At 40.1% G+C, this 13,697-nt stretch overlaps 1 protein-coding gene across 3 annotated transcripts in view; it reads left to right on the forward strand.

Annotated features, from left to right (window-relative positions):
- The first annotated feature begins 2,707 nt into the window (after positions 1–2,707).
- The window catches only part of LOC139710677 (uncharacterized), a 44,878-nt gene continuing 33,888 nt past the window's right edge, over positions 2,708–13,697 (forward strand). For all 3 annotated transcript variants that reach the window (XM_071622597.1, XM_071622598.1, XM_071622599.1), the window contains exons 1-2: positions 2,708–3,482; positions 9,366–9,633. In XM_071622597.1, coding sequence (XP_071478698.1) covers positions 3,109–3,482; positions 9,366–9,633 — 642 coding nt within the window. In that variant the 5' untranslated portion in view covers positions 2,708–3,108. The remainder of the gene's footprint in view (positions 3,483–9,365; positions 9,634–13,697) is intronic.

Raw genomic sequence — 13,697 nt, forward strand, 5'->3', positions numbered from 1 at the left:
AAGTTGAAACAATGGAGATTACACCACGAGTTAGGCAGGAGAAAAGAGCGGGGAGGTTGTCAGCGATGCTGGAGCTGTTTGTATTGAAATTAATCATCCACCGCATAGCCTGGCGCCAGCCTGCTTTAGCCGCCAGCGGACGTGAATAGGTAGCCGTGATGGCCACAAAGGCATTTCACACCTCACGTGCTTTCGACAGTGCTTATTAATTATGTTAACACTTCGGCAAGTCAACAACAATTATCCGCGAAATAGGAGTAGGAGGAGGGCGGGGCGTTAGTATAGGTATGTGCCAATCAAGCAAGACACACAGGCGACGGTTAATTACGACCACAATATCAGTTTTTACACCTCCTCCAAATAGCGCCAATTTCGTCGTCACGAAGCGAAAGAGGAAAGAAGGATGAATATTCGGTTTTAATTTCGCACCTATTTGAACAGACAGCCATTGTGCAGGGGATAGTATGCGGGCAAGACGCTAAGAATCACCTAGTTGTTAGGATCATTCGAAATAGGTGTCACGGCGCAGGTTTTAAGAGACGAAAAAGGAACGTGTGAGAAGAGGGTGTGAATTGCCTTTTAGTCCGAGCCTAAATACACAAACAGGGGGTAGGTGCCGGCGTGACCAGTCAATCGCATCGAAGCCTCATCGGGTTTTAACTGGCCCGGAAACTCGGATCAATAACGTCGATATTCTCGGCGTCCGTCAGTGTGGGCTGGCAAATTGCTAGTAACCGCCACGAAAAACATCACATTCATCGGACGAAATTGATTGAAATGCTGCTGTTATCGTCCGCCCTCTCACTGCGTGAAGGAGAAAAAATGTCACGATGATAATAACTTGATCTTCGCCTTATTTTCCCAACCCACTGTACGTCTGTTTGCCATAATATCGCCTGCTCACATTTGTTTGGACTCGGCTCGGTTTCTCGCAGTACCCTCCAATCGCTAAATCGAAAGAGCGCCGCCATGCGGCGAAACTGCTGAAAATCCTCGCGGAAAAAGCGATGCGCTCTCTGGTGCTAGCCTACGAAGTGAGATCCGCAGCCCCCATTAGCAACAAATTGGTTGCTAGAGTCGGATATAAGACAAATGTATGCACTCCGATTGAAAAAAATGAGTCAAGCAAAAAATATCCGTTATTGACATCAACAAATAATGGAGTCTAAAGTCGCAGGATCGCGTCGCATGAACCGGAATGACTCGGTAAGGAGTTTGAATAGAAAGACTAGGCATAATCTCGGCGCGATGAATGAAAACAGATAGGAAGCAGACTTTATTGTGTGTCGTCACCGTCCCTGGCGCCACTGCTTCTTATGCATTTGCGTCAGAAAAGGAGCGAAAAGGGACTGCCAGAATGGCTAATCACCTTAGATGTTCCAGCACATTATTTTCGCGCTTTCAGCTGACCCGCCTACCATAAAAAAATATAAAAGAGAAGGAGAGAATAAAACTGGGAAATTAGAGAGAGAGGCAAAGATGATCTTCAGATAGAGTAATAAAAAGAGTATTTTAATTCGGAACTGACAAATCAAGATATTTCTCTGGGACAACAAAAGAGGCGGAATAAATTATTCAGAAGTTAGACTACATTACAAAGGAAAAAAGACATCACAGGGTGCTTTTGTGGTGCCGAAAAGATGCCTCATCGCAGTCTGGATTTAGCTTGTTGTAGTTAGTCGTTTATCTGCCGACTTACATCACATACATTCACACTTTGGGTTAAGGCAAAGTGTCGCGCTTACCTTGATTATTATTTTTTCCACAATTATAGTAATAAAAAGAGATTCCAGACAGAGATACGCGAGATAAGATTATCCAATGGACAAAAGTTTCACAAGTCGGCACGTTTGTTAGTTTGCAAAATATGTTGTCTGGCTTATAAGCTTATTTTCCCCTTAATATTATTGATACTACATGTTTGAAGAGGGTAGGATCGGGGCTGGGCATCCATGTTAATGAACTCTGATATTTTAGTCGATCTGTTTTTTTTTTATAGAACTTCATCTATTTCAAAATATTCCGTTCATAAATTAATGCAAATTGTTGTTTTAAATTTGATGTTTTCTGTGGAAAAGTGCGGATAGGTTAGGTAAGTATTGCTTAGTTGACGTCTTCTTTTTTTTCCTTGTGAGGACAAGGTCACGTTTCTGGGTGAAAACTAACTATGACCCGTTGCTCCATTATTACGTCATGTTTTCATACTTGCAGCTCATTCTGGACTAGAAGAGCATTGGCGTTCTATACACAAACTGAGGTGTGAAATCGCAAAGCAAAAGCAGCCTCCGCTATGCGAAGCACTTCACCACGGAGGTGTAAGGATAAATATCACACTCGCGTCGAATGAAAAAGAAAGATATGTGTAGGCAGAGAGGTTTTTTTTTTCTTATTTGAAAGGGGAAAAAGAGAAGAGAAGAAGGAGATGATATTCATGGCAAAGGCGATGGGATAAAGTAGGTAGCACGCCTTCTCAGCCGAAGTGATTGGCTTATTACTGGTCGGAGAGTGGCGGCCAATCAGAATGCGACTAGCCCTCATTGAGACATGTGAACGCGCCTAGACACTGGGGCTAATGCACACAATCCGGCCCCGCTCGTGTGAGGCAGCGAGAGAGCGAGAGAGGGGGAAAGAGAAGGAAAGAGAATCGCAGCTATAGAGAGCGCTGCTGCTGCTTGCTTGCTACTACTACTGCCGGTGATTATTGTAAGCTAAGTCTACACAATAATACAGCTGGTCACCGTGGCCCCAGCTTCCTGGTGGCTAAGCCCTCACATGTTCGGTGGAGAAAACAGACACTAGCATTTTGTCAAAGCACCCGAGGATCTCGCCGAGCATTTACCGCTAGCTGTCGGCCACATCACCTCGTTCGCCCCGTGCCGTTGGTTATATACACCCACTACATTATTGATAACCCAGCATATATATATTATTTTTTTTTTCCAATGCTGTATTTATTTCTCATGGTCTGCAGCTCCTTGCCTGCCACTTGGTTGATCTAACTTGGAACTCACATAGTGTGCCCACGGTCCTTGGATCGGATTCATTCGGAGATCAGTCGCTGTGACACGATCAGGGTGGATCGGTCGGGTGCCACCGACATCTTCCTCTATGAAACCAGCATCCAGCGAACACCACACCATGGCCTATGCACCCATACTACCCCCTCGCCTCAGCGACTTCTCCGTCAACTCCCTCCTCACGCCACCCCAGTTCTTCCCCGGCGTGTTCCGTGGTCAGGCCTGCCTACCGGGGACCCCAGGACTGCCCGGGTTCGCGCTGCCGAAGTTCGGCGATCCCCACGCGGCGTATTCGCCGCACGACCTGCTGGCCGCACACGCTCACCGCTCCGCCATGGGCCCACTGCATCCCATGGAAGCTCAGGGCGATGACACGGACGATCCGCAAGTTAATTTGGAATCAAAAGAATTATGGGAAAAGTTTCACAAAAGAGGAACGGAAATGGTCATCACAAAGTCGGGAAGGTAAGATGCAATTTCCTTTCTCAATAGACCCACTGTCATTTTTCATAATAGAAGAGAGAATACTTTAAATCTGATCATGCCCCATTCTGCGAAAGTGGATTTATCCGACTTAACATTGCTCTTTCATAATTCTAGAAAAGTGAATTTTTGTTGAATTTCCTTTATATTTTCTATGTATTGTTGTCCACTCATACGTCATATCCTCTAGTAGTCTCCTCATCCAGCGGTTCCAACACCAAAACTTTAAAAATTCATAACTTTTGCATCGCTTGTCCGATTTTCCTCAAACTTTCACTGATGTGTTCTACTAATGTTGCTGCTTTCACTCAATCCACATTGTTCTTTGGGTTTACCTTCCCTTTAATCGTGATCATCTCGTATGGAGTGAATGCCGGTTTTTACGTCTATATCATGTCCTGCTCACATTCTATTTTCCATCCTTATTTTTCAAAGAGATAGTCATACAGTCAGGATGATATTTTTTTCCTCATTGCAAGCTTGTGTTATATTATTGTTCTGTATATCTCTAAAACTGGTATGATAAGGTCGCCTTTGCCATAAGTACAGACTAGAACGTGTGGTTCATGTGTATCATGGCTTGAGTGTATCTTTCTCGCCTCATCATATTAGTTACTGTAAATTCGATGTTATACGTGTTTGCTAACAACATGTAATAATGACAAAAATGCGTATTATTAGAAAGAGAAATGCTGTCTAGACGGTCCGGTGAATTACTGTTAGTGTTACTTTTCATCCGATGTATGACGGAACATGTTTTCCCGTAAATATATCTGTAGGTTGATTACTGAAGATGCAATATAACACATCATGTTTTGCACTGTAAGCGACACGAGTACCCGTCGACGTAAGGATTAGTAACTATAAAATCCAAGATCAGGGCTGAAAATGTGATTCTGTAAAGACTGCTGAATAGCCATAGAAGCTTGTGATCAAAGTTTGTGGATGGATCTTTGTCAGTATGAGTAGAGTAATGTCAAGAAACGAGTAATTCTACGTAGCGTAACGAGATATCATCTAAAGGAAAATATCACGAGTAGGTTAGATAGTACTTCAAGGGTCATCACGGCCGTGATTTGTAACAGGGGAGAAAGTTCATGCAGCGGTATATACCCGCAGATAGACAGGGCAACATTACACGCCGGCCTCTTCGGAGCGCTGGTGTGCCGGGCACCCGCAAGTTGCGGCGATCAGAAAGGGTGTAGTATGCCTCGGGCCGGCGGGCCAGTGCACTCTTCTTCAACGGGCCGTATCGTTAATGAGGGTCTGGCTGAAGTCAATTCGGGTAACACGCTTTCATCATGAGAAACTGATATACCACTATCCGTTACACTCGGTAGAAATTATCAATGGTGCACCTCATATTTTTGCTCGCTTGTTATTCGGGGAAATACTGTCGGGGCATTGAAACCGCACTGAACTGCACACAACGCAGTTCGGCGTTACTCGCTACTGTATAATACTATAGCTCGCTACGCTTCAGTGTACCGCTGAGACCCATCTGCTTGTATTGAAGTCGTGAGATATTTTATTGTAACGACGGCTTTCTCATTGTTACATGGCAGCCCTTTTAGCTTTCATTCACCTGATTCTAAATGTTGAGGTGAGGCAATGAACTCTCCCCTTTGTTCGACGCAAGCTCCCTGTTCCATGCAATGGTTATAGATTATGTAACCGTCATAGGTTGTGATTTCTTGTAAAAGCTTCTCTTTCTACTGTTTTAAGTTCTTTTCTCCGTCAATCACACCTAGGAAATTTCAGCTAACTCGATTGAAACGGCGAAAAGTGAGCACGTAGCTCTCCCGTACGCGTTAATCATGTTAATGTTGTATCTTTCAGTCGATTAAGTTCATATCATAATCTTAAGAGCGGTAAGTTTAGTCACAAGATAATTATGGTTACATTCTTAATCACTCGCAACTCTAAATCGTGTTAAGTCATGTGGTGTAAATTAACCTAAGCGTCGACGTTATTTTCATAAATGACTGTTGCTGTTTCGCCACAGTTGTAAATGGCACATACTAAATCAAACGCATCTATATTTCATCAATATCGTACACACACAAACACGCAAAGCACACGAGCACACACGAAGGTGTTATTGCAAGCCGTCGTAGCTATAGGGTTATATTGTAGGCAACCCTATGGGTTTAGTTCAGTCATGGTTCAGCTCAGTATAGCATCTATTTCTCGAGTTGTATTCACCCGGCAGCGTAAGAGGAACGGGGATCCACACAGATCTCTGTTGATCGCACCATTAATAGTGATAAATTACAAGGACCTAGTGGCGATGGTCAGGATTTCAGTGACCACTACAAACCATCGATCTCCCTGGCATTGATAGGTTGAGTTCAGTCCATATTTGTGCCCATTTAGGCAACCGTACAAACAAACAGGACATATTATCGTCGCCAAAAGTCATCAGTCTATTTCAAGCTCAGGTAGAGAGAAAACAAAAATAGCGACAAGCGAAGGTAATCCAGACGCTAAAATACTTAAAAACGGGAAGAATCTTAAGTCAAACAGCTATCAATTGAGTGTTTAAACAGCGAGAAATCATACTTCAATTAGGCACTATTTTACTATGGCAAGCAATATCTCGTGTGAAGTTACTTATGTCAGTGAGGTAAATAAAAAAAAAAAAAAACATAATTTGTTAGGAATGGTAAATTTCTGCACAATTTTCCACGAACTTATCATTTAATGCCACAGGGCTGGCCGTGTCATATCCAACTATTACTACTCGTGGTTCTATCTTGATATGCGTACTTGATTTACATGTGTTTTGCCTGTTTGTAAAATGTGTACCTATAGGCCTAAAGTATCATGATCATGACATTGTAATGAATGAAAAGTGGTCAGCTGGTCAGTCTTATATTATGTATACGAAAACATAATCTGCTTAAGGAATCTTCAATGGAGAGGGTAAACAACGTGCCTAAAATACAACTTAAAATTTCTTCTACTCAGAGTTTATTTCACTCCGATGGTGTGACTTTAAATGGCATTTTTTTTTTGTTCGAGAAGAAGCTGTGTTGAGGAATCCTCACATATAATGTGCTGATTACTGTGGTGTATGCACACAATCATGTTGGCGAAATGTTTTTATCGTCCCGCCTTCAGCGAACTGTGTCTTTGCGATGAACTCGCAACCCGTAAACGCCTAAGTCGTCACTTGTTCGTGTTAATTTCGAAATCACCTCACGCAAAGAAATAACACAGAGGGTGATATATGTTTTTTTTTCTTCGCGATAATTTGTATCGTAGACGAGGAGAATGTAAGAGAAATCGGTCCCCATGTAGACGCGTGCTCCAATTCTTCAACCAGGTTTTCTCATCTGCATTAGAAAGTCGGACTGGTTTGATAATCAATGTGCGAAGACGCCTGTTAGTGTTATGTTTTGGTTAGCAGGTGTGTTTGAAGACGCTGTAGCTCTTTTTTTTTTCCTCCTGGAAAATACAAGTTTGCAAACCTGACCCGCAGTTTCCGACTTGTATGCGGGAAGAAAGTGTAGTTGCATGAGCCCCCCTCAACCCCTCTCTGACAATCACACACTCTCTCTCTTTCTTTAGATATAATTTTGTTGCCAAATCTGGGTTAAGAGAACGGAGGGAAACAGGTTCAATTTCGGGTCGGACTCTGTGTGCCCAATGAACACTGAAAGAAAATGGCGGATGATCAGGATTCCTGATATTGGAAAGAAAACACAAAAACAAGTTGAATTGCCGAACTGTGGTGGACTGTGCATTGAAGCCAAGTGGAAGAGTATGGCATGTGATTTCTTTTTTTAAAGGAGTAAAATCATGAAATAGGAACGAGTGAAGATGAAGAAGTATAGAGAAGGAAAACACACGCCTATACATACATGAGAGAGAAACAAATATTTGTTAGCTTTGCGCATGATGATTGGGTACATATAGCATGAAGTTATTCGTATTTCTCTGCATTTCTGTTTATATAGCCACTTACAAGCTGTATGTGACACCAATTGGAGTGATGTACAAGCTCCATAATGCTTTTCAAAAAGGAGTGAAATACAGTCAGTATAACTATATCAAATATCACCTTTGCACCGGCGAGTTCAAAGTAGCAATGTGCTGGAATGCTTGGTTGCCCCTCAATGGCAGTTCAGAGGTGGAGAAAATGACTTCAGCACCTCAATTACGATTGATACACCCGACTATAAAGAGTCATTAGTCAACCTCGTCACATTCTCTGTTTGGCTTTGGATGTACGACAGATGGTGTATACATGTATACGAGCAAATCATTTGCATACTATAGCAAATAGGGTATCTGCATTCTTATGAAATCATTCCTGATGATTTATCACGAATTAGTCAATATAATCATATATATATATATATATATATATATATAAATTATTATGTATGCATATTGGCTCATATGCGTGGATCCTTTATTTGCTATTTGCTAAACAAACTTGAAGCTTAACTAAAACTATTTCACTTACCCAGAACGGACAACTACATGGTATAATCATGATTTTGTCTCATGCTTGCCTAATGCAGCATTAAATATTCATTCGATTCTATTACTATAACAATACTGTTGATATTATTATTAACGATAACGAGGATAATGATGTCAGTGTATGGTTAAAATTTTGATTTTGCAAGGGAGTAATTTTGAATTGTTAGGTGGAAATTCTGCTTGATATATCAAAAGATGTAAAATTATAATTTGCCATTATTGTACCTATTACTCCTCAATTGTCTTGGAAATATTATCGTCCATAATCTTCTCATGAGACGTGCCAAACCAATCAGCTTTACTCTACTCGTTCCTTCTTGCCATGTTTATGGAATTTCCTTTTTATATCCTTTGTTTTCTCAGAATAAATCTATCAGGCCGTAAGAAAGCGTATCAAACGAATTTGCCTATTATTCGTAATCGGATCTAGTAGGAAACTACTTGCAGAGGAGTTTGTTTTTTCCCACCTTTGTAGCTATTCTTGCGTTGAAAACCCCCGCAATCCAAGCCCTGTGCATCCTTGTAGGAATGGGTTTCTTTTAACAGCGCTCGTTCTAATTCTAAGGGGGTCGGACATCCGGTACTATAGACCTTCTGGATGTGTAGCGTGATGCGTGACAAAGCCAACGTACTTTTGTTCTGTTAATCGTTTTCGTTGTTGTCGCGATAAAGTTATTTTTCCCCACTATTTCCACACCATTCAAAATACATTTGGCAAATAATCAAGGTGTTGCGACGCATTAATTCCTAGATCTGCTGTAATGTGAAAAGTTATTTATACCTAATAACTGGTGGCATACATAAATAGATAGCTGAAGAAAGGGAAAGGGAGGAAGAGGGAGAGGGAGAGAGAGGGAGAGAGATACAGAAAGAGGGACATGACGTCATGACTTCGGTTACGTAACAAGCGTTTTGTGTAGGAGACTCACAATACAAGTCATTTGTTTCCCTAAGTCGAAAATCTTCCCTTATAATCAGTGTAGTACTACAATTTATAATAAATTGATGATCGACATAATCAACATTGTTACGCAAAACAGACAGTCGCAAATATATTTGGATACACGATATTCCTCTTTGGAATTGTCATGTCGAGTCTGCTTGGCTAAAACAACCATCACGTACAATGGAGGTCGTTATCTCCTCATCTCAATTAAATATCAATTTCTCGAGTTGAGTCCTTGTGAATGTAATGATGTAGCATCAATTTGGATATTATACCTCTCTCGTGCTCTCCATCTCTACCCTCTCTCTCTCCCTCTAGAACTGTATCATTAAATGACAGATCGAGACAGAGAATTTTGTATCTCTTTAACTCATATGTATCTGCATTTATCTCCTTTTCTATACGACCTTCTCCTCCCATCGAAGGCGTATGTTCCCTTCCTTCAAAGTTCGCGTGTCGGGCTTGGACAAGAAGGCTAAGTACATCCTGCTTATGGATATCGTGGCCGCCGACGATTGCCGCTACAAGTTCCACAATTCGCGGTGGATGGTGGCTGGGAAGGCCGACCCCGAGATGCCGAAACGGATGTACATCCACCCCGACTCGCCCAGCACGGGGGAACAGTGGATGCAGAAGTGCGTGTCCTTCCATAAGCTGAAACTCACCAACAACATATCGGACAAGCACGGATTCGTAAGTAATCAACGCTACCTTTCACGAGTTTTAGCGATTACTGAAAGTGTATACTTAAAATGCTATTGTATTGAGAGCAATGTTACCGTATGCTTACACGTACATGTCTTTGTATACAATAATGTGTGTGTGCACGTATGTGTGTGTATGTGCATGTTAGTATTTTATATTCATGTGTTTGTGTGTATGTATGTATGTATGTATGTATATCTGTATGTCTGTATATATGCATCTACGGATATGAATACTTTTAAATTAATAGATCTGAATGTGGTACTTAGACTTGCAACACAAATGATGCCAATATGCACAGGGCTTTAGATTAAAAAAAAGTTAAGGAATTGTAGATCAAGTGCCTTTCAAAAACTTTTAAAGTGATCATGACATTTCAAGAATAAAAAAAACTGAATTCGTCTATAGTTATAAGATATGACGTGTAACAGCTTATCAAATTCGATACTTCCTAAATTAAGATTAAATCATTGATGTATCACAATGTACAAGATAAATTGGAGAAAAAAAAAACTGCAAAAAAACGAACAACAAACAAACAAACAAACAAACCCGAAGCCATCCACGTAATAAGTGCATTGAAAAATTAATGTCAAATAAGTGCTTGAAATACAGTTTTTAAGATTGGGGACAAGCTGATGTGCAGTTGGAAAAATTGTTTAAATATGCTATAAAATTTACTGTAGATATAAGCCCTAAGTATTGAAATGTAAGGCTTACATGGTATTTTCAAACATTCTGAAAGCTTGTAAATCACAGTCATCAATATAATTCAAAATAGAATTGATTTAAATTTCGGAGGATCAGAAAATGATATTATTTTCATGTAAAATTTGATTGAAACATTGATTTCTAATATGAACAGTACTCATTGAAATATCAACAAAAAAATCTAAATATTTAATCAATTTCAGCTGAACTAAACAGGACCACATTTCTTTTTATTGAATGCTAGAATACTACTTAATAAACTTTGAAGGAATAATATTGTATTAAAGTGTAATGTTAGATACTTGAACATTGGAAAAATCATTATGTGTTACATAAAGTGTGGAGTGGTTCAAACACCAACTCCGTTATGTGTCAGATTCTGAAGTCAATTTGCGCAGGTATGATATATCAAATCTCTTTCAATAATTGACATTGATAAATGACACGTCGACAATTAAAGTGTAATTTGCTCGAGCTTTTCAACCAACAAAAAAGCGCTAGTCAAAAAACAATGCTATTGTGTGCCCCTTTGACAGACAGTAAGCGAAATCATAAATATGATATTAATATAGAAATGATTCTACTTAACCATAACTCGCTTCAAATGGAATTGTTTTGAAGGATGTGTTATACAGAAAGGATCTCAAGAAAATGAATAACCAACTGTCTAGGGAAAAAATACTTGCTCATGATTTGTAACTCTGGAAATGTCTTTTTTCACCTAAAGCAACATTATTGAACACATAGGAAATATCAAAACATTGTCATACTGAAAAGACTTTCAAGCCTTCACCACATCAAGAATTGGAATGTCTCATTTTCTTGTAATTTCTTTTTACTATGAACGTTCAAAACGTAACTGTGAATATCATTATCGTCATCATCATTACAATTATTGCCTTTTCATGTCTACGTTTGAATTTTTCATAACTGTTTTATTTGTTTCGTTTTGTATGATCTGTGAAAAGTCTGCATTTTCAATTCAGCTTTATTGTTTCTCATATTTCTCCAAGAAGAATCAAACAAGCAAACAACACTCAAATGTAACAATGTAATGAGCATACTATGATGATTATATTTTGTTAAAAAGGAAAGCAAACAAAAAAAGCATGGTAACCGTAATCTTACAGCAATAATATCATCGACATCGTGTGTGGAAAACTTAGGAAGATAGATAAGATAAAACGCATTATTTGAAAGCAAGTTTCATATCACCTAAGCAGTCACGGTTACTGCTTTGTATAGTTTTAGCTTCCAGTTGGAAACCTTTTTTTTCAGTTTTAAGAATATTCCAGTAGGATGCAATGTAGCTTCTTTTTAAACCAGGCAAAATAGTGCAAACCACCCGAGATCAGGCAAAGCTTACGAATGAAGGTTACATACAGTATTTACTGCGAGTTGTTTTTGTGACTGTCTGAGGTTTGGCGTGAACTGTGAACTACACTGATCTATATTTTGGACCCTCCCCTCCCCCACCTGAAACCTACTCACAATAGGTGTTTATGCATATATCGTTCAATGTTAATTCCCCTCTATATATTACTCACAAATGTTGTTTACGCATGTATCGTTCAATATACTCCTCACTATTGTCAGTTTATAGATTAAAAGTTGACAAAATCCAACATGTGCCTAATTGTCGATGGGGTGCTTGTTCTTATTCGCTCTCTTATAACTACAGATGTAGATTTAACTGTTCCTTATTGATATGCTCCATCTTTGGGTTGTACCTTGAAGTGGCTTTTGTAAATTTCTGTGGAAATCGGTAATTTTGCATTGTTCTTCTTATTCTGTTTTCGTTCATTGGCATGCCAGCTTGGTCAATTGTCCTGGTGTGAATAGGGTCAGTTTTTCGCCATCTTGCTGTACTGGTCAATATTCATATTTCAAAAAAGTTGCACTCCCTCCCCTCTCCCTCCACTTCCAACTTTTCTGTCATCAGGGGAGCGGTCATCGGTGGTCCGAAATTCGGACGTTAAATTGGGCCAATTACCCCTGAGGATTAAAATAGGACGAGAAATGCAGAAAGATATAACCGGAGATATAACAAATCGCTAACAAGGTCGTATATCAGGAAAGTTGGCGCTAGTTTCAGCATGGCTCAGTATCGCATCGTATATTTTTGTGGTATAGAATTCAGTCTTTCTTTCACTTCGTTTTCTATGCTTTGACTTGTCTCATTCCAGTGCTTTGTTCTCTGTGATGTTTTCTTAGACAAAAGGCATTTTACAGAGAGCTCACAGCACTAAAAGAACTAATTATTTCGCTAAACTGAATCCTCAAAGGAGCCACAAAATTTTACTGAAACATTAGACAAGCATTTCTACCGTTTGTTTTACCCTACCTTTACTTTGGTGCAAGCTCCTTTCCGAATGACAGCGATCAATGGTGCCATTGCGTACTTATGTGTCTATGATATCTTTTGAATGTTTGAATTCCTGATTTCTTCTGAACTGTCAGGTGCCTTGTCCCTCTCTCTTAGTCCCACAAACTCTTTATATCGTAGCTGACTGCCCAACCTGAATAATACAAATCGAAACATAAGACTTGATTTGCGAACCCCATGTAGGAGAGAGTTGAGATGGCAGGAAACGGTCCAAAATGTGATATTTCCTGGCTTGTCGCCCCAAACACCCTCGTACCCCAAATTTTCTCAAGCTCCCTCCCTCTCTCCCTCTCTCTCTGGCACTCTTGTCTTGTCTCTTGAAGGCTTTTTCCCTGTACAAGATGCATCTGGTGCTTTTTTTTCTCTTACTTTTATTTTTAGAGCATTGTACGATTACTGGACGATGAAATCGAGTCGCGAGTATAGTTGCCGGAGATTTCGTAGCCAGCGATCCGGCTCGTCAGGGGGACCTGCCTGTCCACACGATCAATACTGTGCATTGAGTGCCATTGTCAGGCCTCGTTTTGTTGTCAGATTTCGCAGGCGGAGAGCGCGAAATTATTCGCATTTCAAGTCATATTGCCTACTATCTTTAGAGATAATCTTTCTTTTTTTTTCATCTATGTAGCGTGAGTTTTCCGAGTCAGGAAAACAAATCCAAAACCAAAACACGGTAAAGCTGCCCATAAACGTACATACATAAATATTTACAGGAAGTAAACGTGCATACAGAAAACGCATACTCGTTAAATGAGCAAAACTGTTATACGTAAAGTCATTGTCACTGGGGATAACTGTCGTTGAGACTTTCAGATAGAAAGTTATACACTGACCTCAACATGGAAGGCAAAGTCTGTTCATTTCTTCTTTTTTTTTGTAGTTTGCAAAGTTTCGTAGCATAAATCGAAATGACTCGTTGTGTTCGGCATTCGCTTGGCATAGTGTCTAGCTGTCG

The sequence above is a fragment of the Diadema antillarum genome, unplaced genomic scaffold, assembly GCF_040938485.1.
Source record: "Diadema antillarum isolate AM-2024a unplaced genomic scaffold, OU_Dant_1.0 seq00001553_RagTag, whole genome shotgun sequence".
NCBI lineage: Eukaryota > Metazoa > Echinodermata > Echinoidea > Diadematoida > Diadematidae > Diadema > Diadema antillarum.